This window comes from Podarcis pityusensis (genome assembly GCF_964106645.2).
Source record: "Podarcis pityusensis genome assembly, chromosome: 11".
Taxonomy (NCBI): domain Eukaryota; kingdom Metazoa; phylum Chordata; class Lepidosauria; order Squamata; family Lacertidae; genus Podarcis; species Podarcis pityusensis.
The window spans coordinates 26,549,073-26,573,166 of NC_138036.1; the positions used below are offsets into that span (position 1 = coordinate 26,549,073).

Here is a 24,094-nt window from a genome sequence, read left to right on the forward strand (position 1 = left end):
GTGATTCTGGAACACAGGAATATAGAAAGCTTCCTTATACCAAGCCAGTCCATCAAGCTTAGTAACGTTGACCCTCACTGACAGCAGCATTCGGAGGTTTCCAGTAGGAGTTATTCCCAGCTCTACATGGAAAACACCAGGGGTTGAACCTGGGACTTTTCATATGCAAAGGATGTGCTCTACCACTGTGCTATAAGCCTTCCTCAAAATTGCTTCTGAAAATTGCTTCTGTAACTTTCCAACGCATCATCTTGATAAGTCACCTTCTGCACCAAATTATCTTTAAAGTTGCATTACAGCACAGCAAATCAAAAAGGATAGCTGTAGTTAATGGATGATCATGTTATACTATTTTCATACATATGCTTAGCAGTTTTGCCTGTTTTAAATCCAAGGGCTGAGAGAATACGCAGGAAGGGTCCTTGAAATTGCAAGGCTGTATCTGTACAGATGCATATAAAGTGTTTGCATGATGTTATTGCTTCTATAATCTCTTTAAGGTTGCATTTTTATTTTCTGTGTTCAGAAAGTTTAGGAATAAGGAAGTTATTCTGTGTACAATCCAGACAAATGTTTAACGTGACTTTAGGGTTATGGTACGAATTTATCTTCCACATGTTTATTGCAGTCATCCTGTTCCTCCCAAGAGAAGTTGCACCAGTTACCATACCAACCAACTCCAGACGAACTACATTTTTTGTCTAAACATTTCTGTGCCACTGAAAGCATTGCCAGTGATAATAGATGTAGGACCACTCAAATGCGGCCACGATCCAGGAGCCTGAGGTGGGTTGACCTGCCAGGAAATTGAAATGATACCTTCATGTGGAAACTCATGAGAAACTATACTTTTTATGCACGTTACTATAACATTGTTTTATATTTTGTTACCTTGTTTAAAAGCATTTCTAAATCTCTTAATATTTTGGGCATTCTTCATGAATGTAAAACATGAAAAAAGTAAAGCAATACAATAAATACGGAGATTCAAAATATACAACAGGGTCCAAAATTGTGTGTCAGGGAAAGTCTGGATAAAACAGTATGGTTTTTTTGTTGTGCTTGTACTAATGTTTGAATTGCAGTAAAATATAGAGCTAATTGTGTCTTATGCTTTTTTAAAAAATGCACATTAGTTTTCAAATGGTCTTCCACTAGCCTTGCCCTTAGAAATGTAAAATCATGACCTTCACAGTTAAGTTTATAATTTTCATTTCAGTTGCTTCCTAGCTTAATAATCTTTGCAATGTTCTCAGTATATCTATTGAAATGATTGAAAATGTGCTGCGTGACAACATAAATTATTCAGAATTCCTACCATCACAAAAAAGTATTTAGTTTAAATTTCTTCCTCTCCCAAAGTTCTGAGTACATTGTGGTGATTAATAAAAAAGCTACATTCACAATCTGCAGAGAATTAGACTACTTGTTGAGAAACCAAATTATAGGGTGATAGGTTTGCTCTTTTCAAGAGTTTGAAGTTCTCTTGTTCTCAGTAGAGGTGAAGCTTGTCAACAAAGAGAAAGAAATATAGGTGATCTTTTCATTTGTTCAGAACTAAATCAAAATATTTAAGGCATTAGTTTAATATAAAACTAGTGTCTCCAGAAACTACAACTTGCAGAGATTTCCTGCCATAGCTCCATAGATTGAAATGTTACATTCTTCTGATTCCCAGTTATCTGAGAAGGATAATTTTTATTCTGAACTGTGTTGCATGTATCCTGGAGGCTGTGGTCACTCTAGATTTAATGAAACAGCAGCTCCATATGAAAAAACAGTGAGTTGTAGTGTTAGTGTCAGCGTAAACAAGTCAGTCTAATGTACATATGCACTTTGCTCCTCTTGTACTACCCCCACTCCTTAATTTCCCTTAGCCATGTAGAGGCTTGAGAGGGGACAAAATGCAATAAGCAAATAGATTCTGGATGAAGTAGAAGGAGGACAGTAGCTGGTAGAACCTGTCTAGAGTGACATAGCTGGGGTGCAAGAGTCACAACTGGGTCCTGTTATTCAGAGGTCAGTAGGCTCTGTTGCATAAAATGGAATTCTCCAATAGTCAACATGTATACTTATCCTGAAATTCTGTGTCTTTTGCACAGTCCCCCCCCACCCCCAATGAAAATGCATTGCAACTACATTACATTATATTTCATTATATTACATTACATCTTACAGAATTTGGCCACAGGCCTAACAAAACAGAGCAGAGATTCTACTTTAAAGATAGTTGATGAGGATTTAGTGATATGTGTGTATTAGAACCTGTTTTCCCAGTTCATGTAAACCTGCTTTATATAGTTTTAGAACCCGCAGAAATTATTTTGATACAAGGGGCATATCAGGTGCCTAGCCTTAGGAAATACATACACGCTCGTTCTTCGTTTCTTATAAAGTAGGAAAGGTGGAAGCAGCCTTTTGCATCTGCAGTATTTAGGAATGAGTTCAAAAATATTGTGCCCCTCAGACTAGCAAATGCATCATTAATTAAGTTAGTCTTAAAATGTCACAAAGACACTGCTGCAGCAAACTAACATGCCTACACCTTTGGAAACGAGGCGTGGACTGACTCCCAGCTCTTGAAAACATTGTTTTTATCAGTTGACAAAAAAGCATGTTCAGAGGTCAAGCTGGCTGACATGGCAAGGTACAGGGGACAGGATAGAAAACCAGGTTGCAGGGTTGACTAGAATGGAGTATTGCAGAGGAAGGCATGGCATACAGACTGGAACAGTGACTAAGACCTCTTCATTCTGCCACATTTTGTTGCAGTCCCACTTGTCCTGTAGTAATAATAATACTGACTGCCTACAGAAGAGAGTACATAAATTATAGACCTCATTTTCAGTTCATTCAGTACAAGATCCAAGGGATGATTGGCTTTGCTTTACTTGCAGCCCTGGACGTTCTCCTGCCTGCTGTGACCATGAAATCATTATGATGAACCATGTATACAAAGAAAGATTCCCAAAGGTAAAGATGAATATTCACTGCATTCTAAAGCTGACTTGATAAGAAATCTGTGTTCTAAAAAAAGGTGTTCTGTTATATTTGGTATATCAGATTAATTTAAGCCAAAAATGCTATCATAAAGCAACAATATTCTTTAAAATATTTGTCAGCTGATCTGCAGCTGATCTGTCTCAGAAACAATCATGCCAAAGTTGCATTATAGTTCTCGTCGCTTTCCAAAAAGCTTTGGTTTTATGGTAACAGTTACACAGGGTACATAACTTTCTAGAAGGTTCTTTGGCAGTGTAAGATGCAATGACAGGACACACAGCCCAGATAATTCCTTGCAAATACATGGAATCCTGGTGGAAGCAGCATGTATAACTTTGTGGAAACAACTTTTGCAAGTGTGTGCTTTAGAAATATATGTTTATTTTTAGTGTAGATATTATTAGTATTGAATTATCAGAGTAACAGGGTTTTTTTGATTGCTGTACAATTATGAAATGGAATTCCTCTAGCATTCAGGAAGACCCATGTCTTAAATTTAAAAAGGAGGTTTTAAAAACCCGTCTTTTCTCAAAACATTTGATTTGTGCATTGGTGAGTTAACTGCATTTAACTGGAGTATGGTTGTTACTGCTTTATGCTAGTGGTTTTAATGTTGTTTGTTTCGCTGACTTGACTATGTGCTTTAAAAGGTTTTATAATGTACTACAGTCCATTTTGTGGAGGATTTCCTCTAAAGAGAGTATAAATCTCTTAAATAAATGCCAGGTCGTTTGAAAGAGGGATACAATTTTACCTCTTTCTACAGCCCAGTTGGCACACCACATTAAACCATAGTTTAAAAGAAGCTGATTTGATGTGAATGAGCAGTGTGCTGTTGTATGCTGGTCAAAAGTTTGCAGGATACTCTTTCCCCACTCCTTCTGCACTGTAGCTAAAACAAGCTAAAGTGGTTACTTCTGGTGATTTGTTTGGAGGAAACAAACCACAAGCTCCTGCTTTGGACTACATGACAAGCCAGACTCTGGCTGGTTTTGCCCTCTGTGTGGTAGCAGCACAAACAGGAGAGGAGTGCCACAAGAAATTTGAGTAATGTGCACAAGCACATTGCTTGTTCACATTAAACCATAGATGGTTTTAAACTATGTTTTCCTGTAATGTGAAAGCCAAGCTAGTATGTATGGCCTATATGATCACCATCTGTGGCCTTTTTAGAAATGGGCAGGATATATATTTAAATAAATTTATTAAAGATTTCCTTTGGTTACAAAAGTACATGCATTGTCTCTTTTTGATTCATTTCTTTATTCTCCTATGTGAAGGTTGTTGCCTGGTTGGTTGGTTGGTTGTAACTTGCTTTGAGTTGCCCTGGGCAAGATAAAGCAACTATCCAGTCAATCAATCAATCAATCAATCAATCAATCAATCAAGTAAGTTTACAGGTTCAGTAAACTTCTATTTTGTCTTGCAGGGATTTTAATTTAAATCTTAAGTATGTTTAATAGCTTCTTGATTAAACCCATAAAACTTATTTTGATAGGCTACTGCTCAGATGGAAGAGCGACTTCAGGAGATTATCACCAACCACTCTCCTGATAACGTCCTTCCCTTGGCAGATGGAGTTCTCAGTTTCACCCACCACCAGATCATTGAGCTGGCTCGTGATTGCTTGGATAAATCTCATCAGGGCCTCATCACCTCACGATACTTCTTTGAGTTACAGCACAAATTGGATAAGCTCCTACAAGAGGTATGAACCACATAAATATGGTTTAGAAATTGCTGAGTTATGTTAGTTGAAGAAAATGCAGCTCTGGAGATAGTTATGGCAACTGACCTATAAAAATAAATACATAAGACATGTACAGCTCTTTAACTCGGTCTGGTCAGTTCAGTGACCTTCGCGGTTGTCTAAGGGACCTTAAAGCATATGACTCTATATAATTGGTTTATGAAGTATCTGAAAGCTAGCTTATTTTATCCTAGAATGTAACTTAGGCAGTACCTCTGTGCCTCAGATGAAATAGTCTTATACTCTCCTCTGTTGTAGACAAAAGGAATATTATATCCAAGTTTAATTTTGTCCAGTCTAATAATTTTCGCTAATTTTATCCAATCTAGTAATAATTGTGTGGTTAAGGAAAAGCTATACAAAAGAATGTGAATGTGAAATTCATTAGATTTGCAGAAGGCATTGATAATCTGCATTACATATACCAAGCCCTTCCACCAGCCAGATTTCCTCTTAGTATATTTCACCCTTTCTCCTTTGGTAAGAAAGCCTCCTCCATCCACCATGTTGGCAAGGTGGCTCAAAGTGTATAATTGTATCATTCATTTGCCTCCACCCATCAAGAGTTTTGCTCATTCAGCAAGAGCAGCAGCATTTTCCTTAAATGTGCCTCTGCAGAAAGTCAATCAGTTGGCTACATGGGTTAGTCCCAGTATCTTTTTAAGCCTTATAAGGTAGATTTTTATGCTTTGGCCAAGACAGCATTCATGATACATGTCTTATAGCAGGGGTCAGCAAAGTATTTGTGGCTTGGGCTGGTTCTCGGTCCCGCAGATGCTGTGGTGGGCTGAAGTGTGTGCACACGCACACGCAAACACTACTTCCTGTGCTCCTTCTGGTGCGGAGGAGGCGTTCGCAGCTTCCCATTGGCTGCAGGAGCTTCCTGCAGTCAATGGGAAGCTGGCTAGCATTGCGGAAGGTGGTCCCTGCTCTGTTCCGCGCTGTTTAGTGTGGCACACGGGAGCCGACCGAGCGGGTGGCGGGGGTCCATGGGCCGGTTAAACAACCCCCATGGGCCACTTGTAGCATGTTCTCCTAGTTCAGAAGGCAGACCTCCATTTTAAAATTATTTTCCCCACTTTGCCTTGCATGAATCAGCTTAGATATATCACACCTGATGCCATTTACATGCTTGAGGGAAGAGACCATTGGTCCTTATCTGTGAATTTGTTTACTGTATCATTGAACATTTTGATGAAGGCAAAATTATTACATGTAGTTTAAAGGTATCACAGAACTGGGTATGCCATCTGTCCAAGTACAATGTGAAATAATATTTCTGAATTGTCCATGGTCAAGTGCTATTAAAATGTTAGCAATATGCTGGAGTTTTTAAGTACATTTTGGGATTTTAAAAAAAGACTTGGGTTTGCACGATGTTTGGTAAAATTAAATTATTGATAAGATAATTGATTCCAAAGTACACTTTTAAACAGTATCTTTGAGCTCAAACTGAGCTTTTATGGTTTTTATTTAGGTGTCCTTTATTCCCAAGTATGAAAACTCCCATTTTTGCTACCTTTATAGTGTTCATTTCAACATAAATCCTTGCAGGAATGCCTGCTGTTTGCTGGAACTAAATTGTGGGAACACACTTTGGGTTTCTGATGATGCAATTGTTGTCAGTTCCCAGCTGTGACATTCAGTGGATAGCTGTGTCTCCTGCTGCTTGGCACATTGTTATTGCTTTGCATGGCTAAGGGAAGTCACAAGGCATCTGAGCAGCTTGATTTAGCTGACATATTTGTATTAAGGTCAAGGTCAATTTGAGTTTAATGTTTTCTTGGAGCAACCTCCTTTTACTTTCCTGGGATCTTTTTGTCCACAAGCTCACCTAGTATTGCAGGTTTAAGCATCTGATACAAATAGTAATGCATTCAGCATACTAATGTTTGCCAGACTGGAATAGTGAAAATCATTTCTCCCGTTTTGTTTCTTCTCTCAAATTTGCCATACAATAAAATGCAGTAATCTATAGATACTGCCTTTAAACTACTAGGTGTTTAAAAAACCTATCCTGAACTTAATTTATCATATTGTTTTAATTAAGAGTTAACATGTATGGGATTTTAACTCACAAGTAAAAAAATATTTTGAAAAGTAAGTCTCTAGTAATGCAATCAACCATCTAACTTGGATTGATTCAGGTTCACACTCGTGGATATCTACGAGTACACTGGAGAATAAGTTGTGAATGTAATTTGAACTTTATCCTGCAGCTTCTATTATTCAGACAAAGAAGTGCCTTTTTTGCGATATGAACAAAGGAGCATCAATATCCTTCAGACAGGAGAAGCAACATATGGCTTCTTTGCATTCATTAGGTCTCTGGAAGTCTATTCTTTGTTACTAGACAAAACAAAGTTTGAAAGAAATTTGGACTGCAGTACAAAACCTCTTCCAATTTCTTTCCCAAGCTTTTTCTTTCTTCAAAAAAGTGCTCTTTTTGTTCCCATTCTTTCACATTATACTTTGAATTTCTTTTCTGATCATCTACTGAATTTGCCATCCCAGTAATTCTGCTTAGATTACTCACCTGCTATTTTTCCCCATGTACATTTTATTTGCTGCTGCTTCCACAGATAGAGGTAAAATGTTTACTCCTAAGGCAGATGATTGCACAGCTCAGATCTAAGGAAATTTGCTCTCATCCAGCAGTGGCAGTCCATGTGCAGAAGCAAGATTCCATCCATAGATTGCTTTGCTAAACATAATCTGTAAGCACATAAACATACAGTGTTGGGGTTTTTTTTAATAAAAAAAATCTTGAATCCAGCACCTATGTTATTCCAGCAGTGATTCTTAATGAACTGAGTTCATATTTCTACCACATGTATACAGTTGGACAGATGTTCACCCTGAGATGCACATAGCAAAGGCAAGATTCAAATGTAAGAACTAACTAGTTTGTACTGTCAGTCCTGACATTACAGTTCATTGTTTGGGGTGGTAGGGGGCACTGGTGCCTGCATTAATATGGTTTGGAGTTAGCTGAGCTACCAAACAGTTAACATTGATTTAGCTATATGACTTACCTATAAATGTTATCCTTGTTTTTTCAGTAAATCCAGAGCAATTTACGATAACATTCAAAACAAAATTAAAGAAGAACTCCTCACAAAACCATTTCCTTACAAGCCCTCTTAAAACTAATCTGCCAGATATGTGTACCAACTATGGGTTTCCTTCTACAGCATGACTATTTTACTAAGCTTTCTCTTGCACTTGCACTAAGAAGCTCCCCTTACATAGGAGATGGATGGACACACACACACACACAGAGAGAGAGAGAGAGAGAGAGAGAGAGAGGGAGAGAGAGAGACAGGTTGTGCATTTAACAACAGAGGTATTGGTATTACTTGTGTCAACATGGTGGCTATGTTGAGATGGTAACCCATGTGACTGTAGAAATGATTGTGCTGGAAGAATATACAGTTCATTTCACTGTATTACGTTTGATTTGTCATATTAATTCTTTCTCTATGTCCGTATATAACATCAAGTCTCTTTTTCTTTATCAGGCCCAAGAACGATCAGAAAGCGGAGAACTGGCATTTATTAAGCAGCTCGTCCGAAAGATTCTTATTGTCATAGCACGTCCTGCTCGCTTACTGGAATGTTTGGTAAGATTATGCTTATTTTAATCAGTTGGGTTGCCATTGAAGGTCAGTGGAAGGGCTCCAATGAATGAGTGCTTTTCATTCAATATTGTTGCTTTTAGTACATTTTTAGTATTCCCCCCCCCCAAAAAAAACCACAATGAATTGCAGTCTTAGATTGGGATGCTGTGTAAGCATTCAATAGTGGTGAAATTGTTTTTTATTTGCCTTTCTTGATCTCTGGGAGCAAGTGAGTGAAAGCTAGGAAAATAGAATGCAAATGTTTGAACCATGTGGTCTGTGGATTGAATGCATATGTTCTGCTTTATCTACTCTATTGGTTTATTGAAAGATAGTGTTTTGGATGGTAGGTGTGTAGTGTTTTTACGCCCTTTGTTTATCTTTTGACATTTTCAAAGTTAAGGTTTTATTTCTTCACAAGCGTAGGTTTCTGTGTATTACCTGTATGCCAGAAGTCCATGCTCTTATATTTTAGATTAATGATTATATATATACCTGTTTGGGAGACACTCTGCAGGTCTCCGTGAAATCAGTTGCTTACCGTGGAAAAAGATTGCAGCCAGCCTCATATTTTACTAAGCTCCAAGTGGCTTATCACTGCATGTATTCATAGGTGTTTGGGATGAGGGTCATGGTGAGGAAAGCTTATTAGGAGCGATAGGTGAATTCTCTAGTGGTCTGGTTTGGAATGGGTCCATTTAAATCAGATTATTTTAATGGATGTCTGCTAAATGTCCCAAACAAATACTATATAAAATTAGATTTGTTCCAAGTTTATTAGGCACGAGTATTTTCCTCACAATGTAATTGGGGATGAAATGGGGCCTAGAGATTACCCTGCCGCACCCATTTATGTGGGGTGGGGGCAGCAGAAAAAAGGTGTTGCATAACCATTATGGCCTCTTCTAGTAGTGGTAGTAGTGGTTGTTGTTATTTTACAATTTTTATCAAAGTAATTCAAACAAAGCAATGCAATAAAAATAATGGAAGTACAAATGCAAATAAACAAAACAAAAAAGCAGTTCAGTATAGCTGGAAGAGACTTAAATCATATGAGGAAAGGTTACAACGTTTTAGAAAAAGGCAAGTAAGTGGGAGCATGATGGAGGTGTATAAGGAGCAAAGAAATTTTGCATCAGCTGTTAGGTGGCTCTTGCCCAGTGCACATCAGCGTCAACTGCTGTCACAGATATCCCTTTAAGGAGTCTTGTATGCACTTCCATTTTAGGACTGTCTTCTGTTTTGAAAGAGAGAGGGAGAGTTGGTTTTGATGAAACAGACTGATAAAAATGGGGAACAATAAATCACTTTCAATACATCAGTTCCATCACAAAATGACTAGCTGGAGGTTTGTGGGAGAGAGAGAGAGAGAGAGAGAGTGTCTACAGCTGGCTTTGGCACTGAAAGGATTTTGCCTTCCCCATATCAGTAATCAGTCATAGGTGTTAATAGAACTTTAACTTGTCACCATGTTTGTTGTGAGCATTGAGGAGAGGCAGGACTGAGGAGGATCGCCATAAGAAGTCTTGCGGGAGTCACACTATGGCCCCAGGTGGGAGAGCTGCTTTTGGCCACAACATACCCAGGTTGCTCACAGAACCCTCAGAAGGGGCCATAGTGGGCTTAGGAGTCAGAAAACTCCCTGAAGATTTACACTCAGGATGGTGACGGGGGCAGCAATGTCAGCCAACAAACAGGTTGCTCACTGTTTGGATCTTTGCAAAATTCTGGCAAGCAGTAATCAATAAAGCTGCCTTCAATCAGACTATCAATCAGTCATTGCCCCAAACAATAGAACTCGCTGTGCACGGTACCCAAATATATATGAACGGAAACATTTTAATTGCAAAAGGGAAATAATGTGAAATCTGCTAGAATAAAACTGAAATAAGAGGAATTTGTACACTTTCTAAAGTTTAGATTTTGTTGTTCTTTCCCTTTGATTTCAATGATAAGCCATTCCACAATGGTTGTGGCAGTGGTGGTGTTTGCAGCGTGTGGGGATGCTATGCATCAAAATTGTTATCATAAGAAAGGCATCTTAATGACTTGCAACCAAATTAAGTAAACACAGAAGATCTCTGCAGTGATTTTTCTTTTCTTTTTAGGAATTTGATCCTGAGGAATTTTACTATCTTCTTGAAGCTGCTGAAGGACATGCAAAAGAGGGACAGGGCATTAAAACTGACATTCCTAGATATATTATCAGTCAACTGGGATTGAATAAGGATCCTTTGGAAGGTATGAGAATGCCATGGACTAATAATAAACAGCTCTTAAATCAAGTTTATTATGTTAGCGGGTTCTACTTTCTTTATCTAGTTTATTTCAATCTTTATAATGATGTACAAACAGCATGGAATAAAATATCTAATATTTTATCTATCAAGTGTTAGAAAATAGCAAGTTGTTAGGAAGAAAAAGGGAGATAAAGGATAAAGCCAGTTCATTTTTCATCTCAGGAGGTGCATTGCTGATAAAGGAAGATACGACTGAGCTTCTCAATGCCTTCCCTCATTAAATGTTTTCATGGTGGAAATTTGTGGTGCGACGTTTAGTGGTTTTGAGAAAAGCAGGGACAGCTGCAGGTGAGGTCAAGTCACAGGCCAGGATAAACGAAGGATGATGTGAATATAAGTTATGTTAGAGCATATCAAAACATTCTTGGATAGTCTGGATAATTTTAATATGATTCACTCAGAGAACCAGAAAGAAGTCATTGGGCAAATCTCAATAGTAAAGGGGGTAGCAGCATAGATAAAAGTAACGCTTTTGAGATGGGTTTTTGTATGTTAATCTAATTTAAAAGAAAATTTCAAGGCAGTCCAGAGGTATGAAGTAAGTGTGCATAGAATTTCAGCCTTACATTTAAGTAAGTGATCACACTCTCTATCCTTGTATTTACCGTATTTTTCGCCCCATAGGACGCACTTTTTCCCCTCCAAAAATGAAGGGGAAATGTGTGTGTGTCCTATGGGGCGAATGCAGGCTTTTGCTGAAGCCTGGAGAGTGAGAGGGGTTGGTGCTATCAGGAAGCTATCCGCAAGTCTTGCAAGCCCGGCGGGAGTTCCCGCGGGCTCACAAGGCTTGCGGGCAGCAGCCTGCTGCCCGAAGCACAGGGAGCCCTCCGGAGGTGTCCACAAGCCTTGTGCGCCCGGCGGGAGGTCCCGCCGGGCGCGCGAGGCTTGGGGCGGCAGCCGCGGCTGGGGGGGGGATTTTTTTTTATTCATTTCCCCCCCAAAAAATGAGGTGCGTCCTATGGGCCGGTGCGCCCTAGAGGACGAAAAATACGGTATATAGAACGAGCCACACAGAAATCGGTCTCTAAGCAGATACAATTCTTCAGAACAAAAGACATATAGACTACATGGCCAAAGCTTTTGGATTATGGTCCTAGGTTGCTACTGACTACTTAGTTTTATACCAAAACATTAAATATGGCATGCATTCCTCTCTAGGAAATGTATTAACCTCCCATGGGAAACAGTTAGGTTAGTCTTCTTGCCTATTTAAATCAGTATAGCAAATTGCCCTAGTTTAAAACAATCCTCTGGTTGGCACGTGGGGATAGAACATGGAAATACACCACTTATTGACCTTCTTTAGTATTCTTTAGTATTTTTGAAGGATGAGGACAACTTGACTTCCCCGCAAAAACATGCAATACCTGTTTGCATACAGTTTCTTAAATAATTTATCCATATAGTTAATTTATTGCACGGTTTCATTTCTTCAGGCTAATCAAACAGTGATTTAAGCCCACTTGCCTTTTTAATGTTCAAACCATATAAAGAAAATTGGACTTTGAATAGGATTGTACTGTAATTATACATGTTACAACAACGTAAGCATGCAGTGGTGCTTTCTGTTGCATACTTCTGAAACTTATCTAAAGAAACATGCAATCCCACCTGCAGATTTTGAAGCTTGTTAATAATTTCAGTGGTATGTAAATTCAGACACATTGAAATAAAAGAAAACATGTTTATGAAACTATAGGGGAGACTCTCGTTGCTCTGTCCCAGCTTCTGACAACCTAGCAGTTCAAAAGCATACCAGTGCAAATAGATAAATAGGTACCGCTGTGGCGGGAAGGTAAACAGCGTTTCTGTGCACTCTGGTTTCCGTCACGGTGCTCCGTTGCACCAGAAGTGGTTTAGTCATGCTGGCCGTATGGCCCAGAAAGCTGTCTGTGGACAAACGCTGGCTTCTGAAAGCAAGATGAGCACCACACCCCATAGTCGCCTTTGACTGCACTTAACCATCCAGGGGTCCTTTACCTTTACCTTTTACCTTCATTGTTAGTATCAGCTCAGCTCTAGTTGACTAAGTTTATAAAAACAAGTTTATAACAAGGATATATTTTCAGTTGTAAGCGAGTGAGCCTCTTAATACGACAGTGAAATTTGTTTTCCAGTAATTGTTCTTAGGATTTCAGCCTTTATGTTTTTCCTCCTTTTTGTTATAGTTTCTAAAGTATCTTTTCTTCAAGTGAAATGATGCATGCAGTACTTCAAGATAATGCCAGATAACCTATACTGTACTGAAAGCAATAGCACAACAGATTCATCATTTATTGGAGCCTGGTTGTTGTATTTCAGAAATGTTCCCTGGGGAGAAATGTTTCCCCATGGCTTTTAAATTACCATCTTTACCTTTTTGAATCATGAGTCTTTAGAAATGGTTTAAATCAATGGAATAAAAAAGCAGATGTTTAATGGTATTTAGATGAGTTTTAAAAAATGTCTTCAGGCATTGCAAAATGGTTCCTTAACTTCCTGCTTCAAAAGCTGACTCGTGGTTTCATTCCATTACTACCTACTGTTTACAAATAATGTGTGTTTCTCAGATAATGGTTATTTTGCAAAAGTAATGTTTAAAACGGAACCATTTTAATTTTCTTATTTATGAATATAATTTTTGGATTGAGAAGGTTGTCAAAGTACATTAATGGCTTAGGTCTTGCCAAGCCAAAAAAGCGGATGGGAAAACTCACTCTCAGCAGTTCCATGATAAAATCCCATATTTTCTAACTTACTAGTAAAGCTAATACAAAGTTTTTGTTGTTGTTGTTGTAGGTGGCCTTAACTTAAACGATAAAACATGTTGGCTTTGATTTAAAAGAAACACCTACATGCATTCTTGACTTGGATTGTATTAATGATTTTTTTCTGTGTGTTTATGAATTGGTGTTTGCTGTTATGGGATGGTTTCCTTTGTGTTTTATTTTTTAAAGCTGATGTGAGGATGGCTATACTTTGCCTCCACCGTTGGAGGCAGCTGAAAACCACAGGAGGGGAGAGTGCTCTTGTGCTCAAATCCGGCTTGTTGATTTCCCACAGGCAACTGTTTAGTCACTGTGAGAACAGGATGCTGAACTAGATGGACTGTTGACCTGATTCAGCAGGCTCTTTAAGAACATAAGAAGAGCCTGCTGGATCAGGCCAATAGCCCAATATTGACATGTATATACAATGGATTGGATCCTGATATTTGCTCAGTAAAGGTACACTAGTGCTGGACAAATGGGGCAAGGTGGAGATTTTTGCCATTTCCTCTTTTCCAACCACCTTAAAATTTTATCAGGGAGGTGGCACTACAAAGACATTTTTTAACTCTTACTTTCATTAGCGTGACTTTGTATTCTTAGTTCTTACACCAATTTAAATGAAGATGTAGTTGAACTTCTAAAGTGTTATTCCTTAAGTAAATTGTATTTCCCTGTATCAGTTAAAACATTGCACCCTCTGACTTTTAGCCCATTATTTTAATAAATATTCAAACTGTATTCTTAAAATATAGTATACTTTGTTTTTATATTGTAGAAATAGCCCAGCTAGCAAACTATGACAGTGGAACTGCAGCAACTCCAGAAACTGATGAATCAGTTAGTGTAAGTCTTTTGCTACATTGGCCTATGTTTTCTTATAATGAGTTCAAAATAAACAGTTGGCTGTATTGTTTCATTTCATTATCTTATAAAAGTGTGCAGCATACACCCTATTTGTCTTCAGTAATCAATATAAATGTAGCAATTATATGAGAAATTAGTTTGGAGGGTTACTTTCTTTATTCTATTATTTATGTATTTAGTTGTAATCAAAGACCACTCTTTTTTGACAATATTATTTTTGCTTTATAGTAATATAAAAAATAAAAATAAGTAATTTGTGCATTTTGTGAAATAGAAGAGAATGATTATCTGCACTGCCATTCTATTTATTAATCAAGCAATTTCTCCAGTAAGAGAGCACTTCTAGGACTTAGCACCTAGACATTCTGTTGTTGTGCCCATAACCTCGGTTTAAGGTGCCATTTAGCTCCTATCTTTCATATCTCAGTTTCTAACACTGGTTCTAAGTAGACCCACTTTGTATACAGTGGTATATACTGTGGTATCTACTTTGTATACCACTGTATATTGCAACTTTTTATGTCTAGTGTAACTGGATTTCTTTTTTTAAAATTTCTTTTAAAGAGTTCCAATGCATCCCTTAAACTTAAAAGGAAGCCTCGTGAAAGTGATTTTGAGACAATTAAGCTGATTAGTAATGGAGCATATGGGTGAGTACTCTTATAATAAATAAGGCTCATAGCTTTTGCATGCAAGTTTGTATACTGTTCAAAATGAAACTGCTTACTTCTTGGCTGGTAAACAAGTTTGTATAGAAAAATGTAATTAAATAATTCTTCTATGTTGGTAATGAAATGAATAGCTCTTAAATGGGGAAAGGGGTTCCCATTTTTTTATTATTATTTTATCTTTGGTACAACTTCTGCTTAAAATAGAGTCTCTTTACCTTGCATAATATGCAGCATGTGCATAAAGCTTATGTTGAAATCATTTGGCTCTTTCATTTTTTTTCATTGTTTAGTATTAACAAAACACATTCATTGGTTTTCTTTATTTGTTTGGGTTATTAATGCTAAGTTCAGAAGGTTAGAATTCTGATCCCCTGTGTTCAGTCAAATTGGACCACTATTTCCAAGTAAAAAGGTAGCACTTACTAATAACTTAGCTGTTAAGAATTTTAGTACCATTAAACAATAATTATACTATTTCTTTTGTGGATGCAAAGCAATAAACTGTTTCACAGGCACTTAATGCTGTTTATTACTAGTATAAACTGAAAATAAAGTTAATGTTGTCAGACAGCATTTTTCCTTTTGGTGTTTTCTAGGCCATTAATTTTCTGCAGTCCCATAAATAAGTGAGGTCTAGCTTATGGTTCATTGATTTATTTTCAGAAATGTCACCGGGTATATTTTTCTGATGTAGTTCATTAATGTTTTTATTATGATAGTGTAACATGCTGTTTCTTCCAAATGGGAGCATTTTGATTGAACCAAATATGTATGTATATAAAAAGGTAAAGGGACCCCTAACCATTAGGTCTAGTTGTGGACGACTCTGAGGTTGCAGCGCTCATCTCACTTTACTGGCCGAGGGAGCTGGTGTTTGTCCGCAGACAGTTTTTCCGGGTCATGTGGCCAGCATGACCAAGCCGCTTCTGGCAAAACCAGAGCAGCACACGGAAATGCCGTTTACCTTCCCGCCGGAGCAATACCTATTTATCTACTTGCACTTGACGTGCTTTTGAACTGCTAGGTTGGCAGGAGCAGGGACCAAACAACGGGAGCTCACCCCGTCACGGGGATTCGAACTGCCGACCTTCTAATCTTTATTTGTTTGGTTCTGTTATGGAATTAGGTGCCTTCATTAGAGAGCTTACATGCTGTGTTTCAAAATATAATTCTTGATTTTGCATAATTTGGCATAAATTATCAGATTTATTAAGTTTGATCAATTAAATATGTGAGCCTTTTCCCTAAGTTTCAGTAAGTATGTTTTTTAAAAGCTGGCTGAGAACTGGAGGAATAGATTCATTTGTATGGGGGAATAAATTCATTCATGTGAATTAAAATACTTTATATCACATGAGATACACTAGGCTATTGGAAATGAATGGTTGAGAATATACAAGAAGTTAAACAAGCTGTGAATCAGTAAACATGTAGGATGCAGGCCAAGTCATTAATATCTTCACAAGCTGTCTTGTCTTAGACTTTCCTCTGTAAGCCAAATCTTGTGTTTCTTGCACATAAATTGTTTATTGTTGCAAATGAAATGTGTTCTCTTCACCCCCCCCCCCCCGTCCCCAATTATTTTAACCTCAGAACAGAAGTTTCATTCACAATTGTTGCACTTGCTTAATCCCTCATCGGTATGCTTTGGTGAAACAGTTCAATAGCCATTTCTAGTTTTGTTGAAGGTTACATAATTACAGTTGCTGTGCACCTCAGGTCTTCTTGAGACTTTGCTAGTGAGCAGCAGGGAAATAAACATATGTGGCTGATACATACACAAAATAATTAACAAAACCTATTGTGTTGTTTTAAGTTTGAGAGGGGTGATGCTCTTTCACTTTTGGGATTAAAGGAACAGTGCTTTTTCTCATTTTTCCTAGTAGAATAGGAAGTATTTATAAATAAACTATCCAATTTGTAGAGATTACTATTAGCACTGTGGGGAAAATATTTCAGATCTTGTCTTTGCCAGTGTAGGGGCACTTCTGCCCTATTCACATCCTAATGAGCCATCCATAATGGGTTAGATCTAGACATGGAGGCAGGGATTATTTTTGCCCCTTTCCCCTGCACCCCCACCTTTACATTGTTCCAGAGGGTATCCCAATCTCTTAAGCAGTGGCATAGATTTTGGGGAGGAATAGGGGATGGCAGGCAGAAGTAGGAATCTGAGAAAATTGCCTCATCTTCCCCAGGAAAGTATTTTTGGAAAATATATTCTCAACAGGAGCTCCATTTGGGTGTAAGGCATGTGTTTTTTAATAAAAGGGAAATAAATGAATTAACATTATTTATTTATTTAAATGCCAGTGGAGGACAATTCGATTAAAAGGGGAGCACAGAAATCTTTAAAGCAAATAAATAAATGAACTGCCCTAAGTATGGTGCTCTTAATGATGTTTTTTGGCCTGTAAACTGACCGAAAGCGGGAAAATAATTCTTTTATATGTAAAAATACGTTTTTCTAAGGTGAAATCAGTCAAGTGAAAGAAGGAAAGCATCGCTGTGTTTTTGTTTATGTTTATCAAGATGTTGTGCAGACATAGTTGGCTGATAAACAGCTCTTCTTTCTATGCTCAGATTTAAAAGACACTTACCTTATGTTTGGCCAGTAGCGTTCCAATGTAGTTTGACTAGATTCCAAAGAACAGATTTGTGAACAAGGGAGTGAACCTGAGGTACTTTGGACTGCTACTGCAAAACTGCTTGTCTCTATTTAGCACTAGCAATGACTACAAAGGAAACCAGACGTCAGTCTCTGGATGTGTAGGATTTTCTGCTGTGTCTACATGCCCACTGGCTGAATCTTGACCTATATGCATGAGTTTTTCATAGTATTCCACTAAAAAAAAAAAAAAAAAAAAAAAACTTTATCAAAAACAGTATCGATAAACAAATATATGACTGGATTCAGACATACGCATACTTTAGAGTAGACCTATAATAATACGTCCCATTGAGTCCAATGGGTCTATTCTTAAGTACATTTGGATCCAGCCTATAGAATTAAATGGAAGATGTAATAATGAAAATGAGGTGAGGAAGAATTGGGAAAAAGCAAATTAGATTAGGAAAATCAGTAATGTTAACTGTAATGTGGAACCCTCACAAGAGAATCACTTGATTTCAAATGTACAGTGGTACCTCGGGTTACATACGCTTCAGTTTACAGATGCTTCAGGTTACAGACTCCGCTAACCCAGAAATAGTACCTCGGGTTAAGAACTTTGCTTCAGGATGAGAACAGAAATTGTGCTCTGGCGGCGCGGCGACAGCAGGAGGCCCCATTAGCTAAAGTGGTGCTTCAGGTTAAGAACAGTTTCAGGTTAAGAACGGACCTCCGGAACGAATTAAGTTCTTAACCCGAGGTACCTCTGTAGCTGGTCTGTGCAATAATTAAATATTAAGGACTGCAAAGAAGTAATAACATTCACATTGTTATGTTTTCATATAGACAATGTGCCAATGAAGATTTCAATTGAATGTTATTGAATGTTCTAGCAGACCGGGTTTTTAAACAGGATGCATTTGTTCCACAGTGTCATCTGCTGTACAGTTTCTCTCATGCCATATTAATGGTACTTGTGGTCTTCAGTATGTGGTTATATGTCATATAGCATTTATGTTTAAATTTTGTTAGAGTGGTTAAGCAACCATACGGTGTATGGTGCATAGCCTATTCATTCTTTCACACAACTAATTTCAGTTACAGATAGGTAGCCGTGTTGGTCTGCCATAGTCAAAATAAAAAATTCCTTCCAGTAGCACCTTTAAGACCAACTAAGTTAGTTCTTGGTATGAGCTTTCGTGTGCAAGCACACTTCTTCAGATCTGAAGAAGTGTGCTTGCACACGAAAGCTCATACCAAGAACTAACTTAGTTGGTCTTAAAGGTGCTACTGGAAGGAATTTTTTATTACAACTAATTTCAGTTATTGCTTAGACTCTACAACTTGGACATGTTTAAAACAGGTTTAGACTAAATATTGCACAAAATTATCAGTAGCTACAAATCATGATGATTGTGTATTGCCTCCAGTGTTGGAGCTACCTTCTCCCTGAGACCAGTTGCTGGGGTTCATGGGCAGGAGAGGGCTCTTGCACTGTTGCCCTGCTTGTGTGGTTCCCATAGACCTCTAGTTGGCCACCACAGGAACAGAATTTTGGACAAGGAAGGCCTTTCGTCTTATACAGCAGGGCTCATTTTAGAGAGTGTATACACTATACAGGCAGCTCCCCATTTATGTGGGGGTTACATTCTGAGGCACCACGTGTGTCTGTGAAATAAAGTATGATTGAAACCCATTGAAAAAGCCTACAAACACCCCGCCCTGCTCCTCCACCCTGCCTCTGTTCTGTCCTTTTAATGACGTTTCAGTGATGTCTTTGTGACGTTTCTGGGTCACTTCTGGGTTCGGCATGATGTGCACATACATGATTGCACACATATTGAATGCACGTAAGCAGGGGGCTGCCTATACATTTAAAGCAAATTCTAAGCACATTCTTTCCCTCAAAGAATTCTGGGCACTGTGGGTTGTCAAGGGTGCTGGGAATTGTAACTCTGTGAGATGTTAACTCCATTGCCCAGAAGGAAATTTGAGAAGGAAAATGTACTTCAAATGTGCTTTAAAGGTGTAGCATATATGAAGCCTTATATTCTTATGCACAATCAGTTGATTAATTAACTGTTTAGTTTTCAGGGTATTGGGGATGAGTCCAAACTCCCCCCCCGCCCCGTCCCTAAACTTTCCTGTTTATGGAAACTTTACAGAGCAGCAGGCCACTGTAGCATTTGTAGCCCCCCTCCTACACACGGTGGCTGGAGCAGTAGGTTTGCTCTGACAGCCTGGAAGTGGCACAGTATTAGGGCCAAGATCAGACCTGATGCCACCACATCACTATAGTAGGGCCAGGTTGGCAGATCACAGATAGACCCAGCCCTGCCCCTGGACAGTCCCATTTGAGGGTGTTCTGGTGGCTGTTGCTAGCGAGGATCCTGTTTGCCTGCATGTTTGGCAGGCAGAAGTGGAAGCTCCTTGCCAGCAGAGTGATGCCAGCAGGGCTGCTGGAGGGACATCTCTATCCCATCCACCCCACCCCCAGACAAAGCGGATCAGGGTGGATTGCTCTTGCCTTTTGACAAACTTAATGCAAATTATGAGGGCCACTTTCCTGTACATATGATAAACAAGAGCTCACCACATTAAAATCAAAGAGAAGAGTTCAAGGCTGAACAGGGCAAATCATTCATATTCAAAGAAGAGGGTTTGTGCAGAGAAACAAATGGGATAAAGAACCTAAACTATAGGGAAGGATTAAATATGTTTATGCCATAATTTCTGTGGCCAGCAGCAAGGAAATGAACTTTATTGATTGAGTGTGTGGACACACACACATTCTGAGGGGATTGCGAGGAGCAGAAGCCAGTTTCAAAACGTTATTGGGCTGAGTCACATGGCTTCATTAAAGGAAGTACAAAGGATGTAACATGATTCATATTTTGCCTAAGGTGCTATGTCGTCCTGATTTCAGTGTGGTGCAATCTCTTTTGTCTGCTCCAACACTGAAATGGGAATGGTGCTGTCAGAATGAGAGAAATTAAGAGAAAGTGTATCTTAAGAAATGTTCCTGCAGTGGTAATAAGGGACAGAACTTTGACTATGTGGAAAAGATAACGCTGGTGTTATTTTTAAAAGATTGTGGGGATACAAATAAAAATAGACATATTTCAGCCCATATTCAGAAATATATAGGGGTCTGAACTTGAGTGATCAGAGGTTGGAAAGCTTCTATGTAGCAGCCATGATGTCAGCGAACTCCAGATTGACTCAGCCACAGCACAGCTGCCTTAGTAGTGATAAATTTTATTCATTGGTAATGTCTAGGATAGTGGGTGTACCACTTTCACAATTTGGAAAGAAAAGCTGTCTCATCATGAAGCTCTCATCCTCCCTCCTTTGTATTCAAGATTTCATCCTTAAGAGTCAAAGGTGGAGTCATAAATATGATGCACACTCGCAAAGTAAGCAGTTTCAGGTTTAATTATTATATTGCGCCATAATAGTTTTCCCCATCATAAAGCCTTTTAGTGAGTACTGACAAAAACATTTTCAGCATGGGTTTTTTTTTTTGGTGTGTTTTTTTTGTAACTGGCTTAATCAATGTTTAACTGGTTACCTGAAGTGGCAACTTAGGTCAGAAATTGAATCCTGGAATTCTAGCATAGTATGCATTAGAAGTAGTAGATTTAAAAACAATCTCATCCTGATTCTTTCTCTCTCTTTTCTTTTCAGTGCTGTTTATTTGGTGCGGTATAAAGAAACCAGACAGAGGTTTGCGATGAAGAAGATTAACAAACAGAATCTCATTCTTCGAAACCAGATTCAGCAGGCTTTTGTTGAGCGTGATATCCTGACATTTGCAGAAAATCCATTTGTAGTCAGCATGTACTGTTCCTTTGAAGCTAGACGCCATTTATGCATGGTCATGGAATATGTAGAAGGTACAGTATTGTTCTACATCCACTGGCATGCGCAGTGTAATACTGGAAGATGAGAATATTTTTACCTTACAGATTTCCATTCTTCAGTGTCCACAATGCACACTAGAAATTAGGGATGACAAGATAGAAGATAAATCCCACTAATTCATAATGTTCACCTTCTTAAAAGGTAGGGAGCATTATAAGGGCTGAGCTGAAATTACTTCCAGATTTTCCTTGTGGCAAATTAGAGAGGTCATTGGGGGAGTGTGCAAAATGGTTAGGAGTAGTTAGGGGTGATGAGACACTTTGTTTACTATGATGATGGTTCTGTGTTCTTTCCCCCCTTTCCTTTTTTTTTAAGCTGTAGAAGAAAACCAGCAACCACCAGCTTAGGTAGTTGAGTGGGGAGGCTTATGGGGTTGGTGAAGGAATTGGACCATGTTGTATTTAATACCTGGAAAGCTATGTTAACTATCTTCAGAAATAACAGAGCTTTTTGGTTTGGGTTAGTTGGGCTTGGTTATGAATCGAGCTCCTCAGGAGGATTCACCCATCAGTATTATAAGTAGATAAGGTAGCTTGCTTACTCAACCCCCCCTCCATGTGTTCTCCTGCTTGTGCCAGTGCCAGATGTTCATACTGAAATAGAACTTTTCTTCCTTCTTGTCCGTGTTTCTATGAGTGGATTTGCATAAATCCTTTGGTAAAGGGCAAATATTAAAAAGAGACACACATACCTAAAATGTTCAACATTAGTTTCTTTAACTAATTTGAATGTATGTAACACAATTTTAAAAAATATTAGTTTCTTTTTGTGATGTAAAGTGGCAAAAAAAGTCCTATTACTATAATAGTTTCTATTACAGTCAACATGTCTGCTCACATGTTGACTTTAATAGAATAGTCTTATGGATACACTGTTCTTAATTATAATTGTGTGTCAAACGGAATCCTGAAACATCTCTTCAGTGTGGAATAGGTTTAATAATACACGTTATATTTCAGGTGGAGATTGTGCTACTTTAATGAAAAATATGGGACCTTTGCCTGTAGACATGGCCAGAATGTATTTTGCAGAGACTGTTCTGGCATTGGAGTATCTCCACAACTATGGAATAGTACATAGGGATTTGAAACCAGATAAGTATGTATATAGCATGTAACTAATAGTTGCTTGAAACACTAATGATATCGTATATGAAGCCTCTGGGCAAAGTGAAATGAAGTGTAGTGTAGTTTGCATGGTTTTCCTTTTCCGTGGTTTATATGTGTACTACTCATTTCATATTGCATATTGAATGACTTCCAGGGTTTTAATTTTATTTTAATGGGCTTGTGTCCATGTAATAAAATTTTATTGATAGATAAATTCAGAATATAATCATTTAACTGTTTTGTTTCTTTTTAAAAGAACTGCAGTTATAGTGAATTTGTTGACTGGTTCCTCTCTTATTTTTAACTCGTTGCAGCAGTGCGTTTCAAGGAGGTATTCCAGTCATAGTCCGTAGCTGAGGGCAACAGTTGTTTATATGCTTTATCCACCATTTGACACTTGTTAGGTATTGCAGTTTCTTCATGTGTCAGATCATGCAAATGTTTGCAGACTCACCTTTGGACAATAATGGTCCAGTTAAGAGGGTTAAAGCTTTTCTCAGGTGTGGATTATATTAAACAAGAGCTGAATGAAGACACTTCAGAATTTTCAAAGTTAGCTTTTTTAGAGCTGTCTAAAAACCTGCACAAATGTGTTTTGTCACATTCTTGTAGTATGATGGCCACCATCTATGGAGAAACATCTTTATTTAGTTTCCATAGTTTTGGATTTCTTTTTGCTTCCTACTACTAAATGAAGGGAAAAAATATGTGTTATAGTTACCATAACTTTATAAATGCTTTCCCTCTTCCCCAGCTTATTTTATTTATTTATTTATTTATTTATTTATTTATTTATTTATTTATTTGTAGACATCTTCAATTTCTTCTATGATGATTCGAGGCCTATAACTTTATTTTAAGATTTAATAAAGCCTAATTACCAGCTCTATTTGCACATTTATTCATGCATAGGGCACTCAGTGTGGCAGCATGAGTGGAGTTGCACTTCTGGCCCTAAGGTTGGTGCCACAAGGCCATCCTGATCTTGATGTGTTGTCTGAAAAGGAAATGAGATTTTGAAATTATACCCATTGGAGAGATCAATCACACTGCTACTTCCATTGAATTATTCTTTATACCTACTAATTGGCTGTGCTATTATGGGACCGTGACATTCTCACTAGCAGTACTCCAGAAAGAGAGTCTAAGACCCCACATAACACATCCTGTATCCCTTGCCAGTTGTCGTATCCATTTGCTGGCTTTATTCCAACAAATTTCATGATATACTGTGACTGTAATGTGAGTTTAAATTTATGTGTTACAGCAAAAACATTATGCTGTTACAGCAGTGAAGTAGAAAGTAATAGTAATCTACTATCATTCTCATTTGCAGTTTACTGGTAACTTCCATGGGGCATATAAAGTTAACAGATTTTGGGCTATCTAAGGTTGGCCTCATGAGTATGACCACCAATCTTTATGAGGGTCACATTGAGAAGGATGCTAGAGAATTTCTGGATAAACAGGTAAGAGATGTGTCATTCCTTTT

At 38.1% G+C, this 24,094-nt stretch overlaps 1 protein-coding gene across 12 annotated transcripts in view; it reads left to right on the forward strand.

The window, feature by feature from the left end:
• MAST4 (microtubule associated serine/threonine kinase family member 4) overlaps positions 1 to 24,094 on the forward strand; it is a gene marked incomplete at its 5' end in the record, with an annotated part of 192,710 nt that overhangs the window by 139,682 nt on the left and 28,934 nt on the right. For all 12 annotated transcript variants that reach the window (XM_080972174.1, XM_080972179.1, XM_080972178.1 and 9 more), the window contains 10 exons: positions 629 to 786; positions 2,898 to 2,973; positions 4,502 to 4,711; positions 8,275 to 8,376; positions 10,482 to 10,614; positions 14,199 to 14,266; positions 14,852 to 14,937; positions 21,257 to 21,465; positions 22,453 to 22,591; positions 23,939 to 24,071. In XM_080972174.1, coding sequence (XP_080828300.1) covers positions 629 to 786; positions 2,898 to 2,973; positions 4,502 to 4,711; positions 8,275 to 8,376; positions 10,482 to 10,614; positions 14,199 to 14,266; positions 14,852 to 14,937; positions 21,257 to 21,465; positions 22,453 to 22,591; positions 23,939 to 24,071 — 1,314 coding nt within the window. The remainder of the gene's footprint in view (positions 1 to 628; positions 787 to 2,897; positions 2,974 to 4,501; positions 4,712 to 8,274; positions 8,377 to 10,481; positions 10,615 to 14,198; positions 14,267 to 14,851; positions 14,938 to 21,256; positions 21,466 to 22,452; positions 22,592 to 23,938; positions 24,072 to 24,094) is intronic.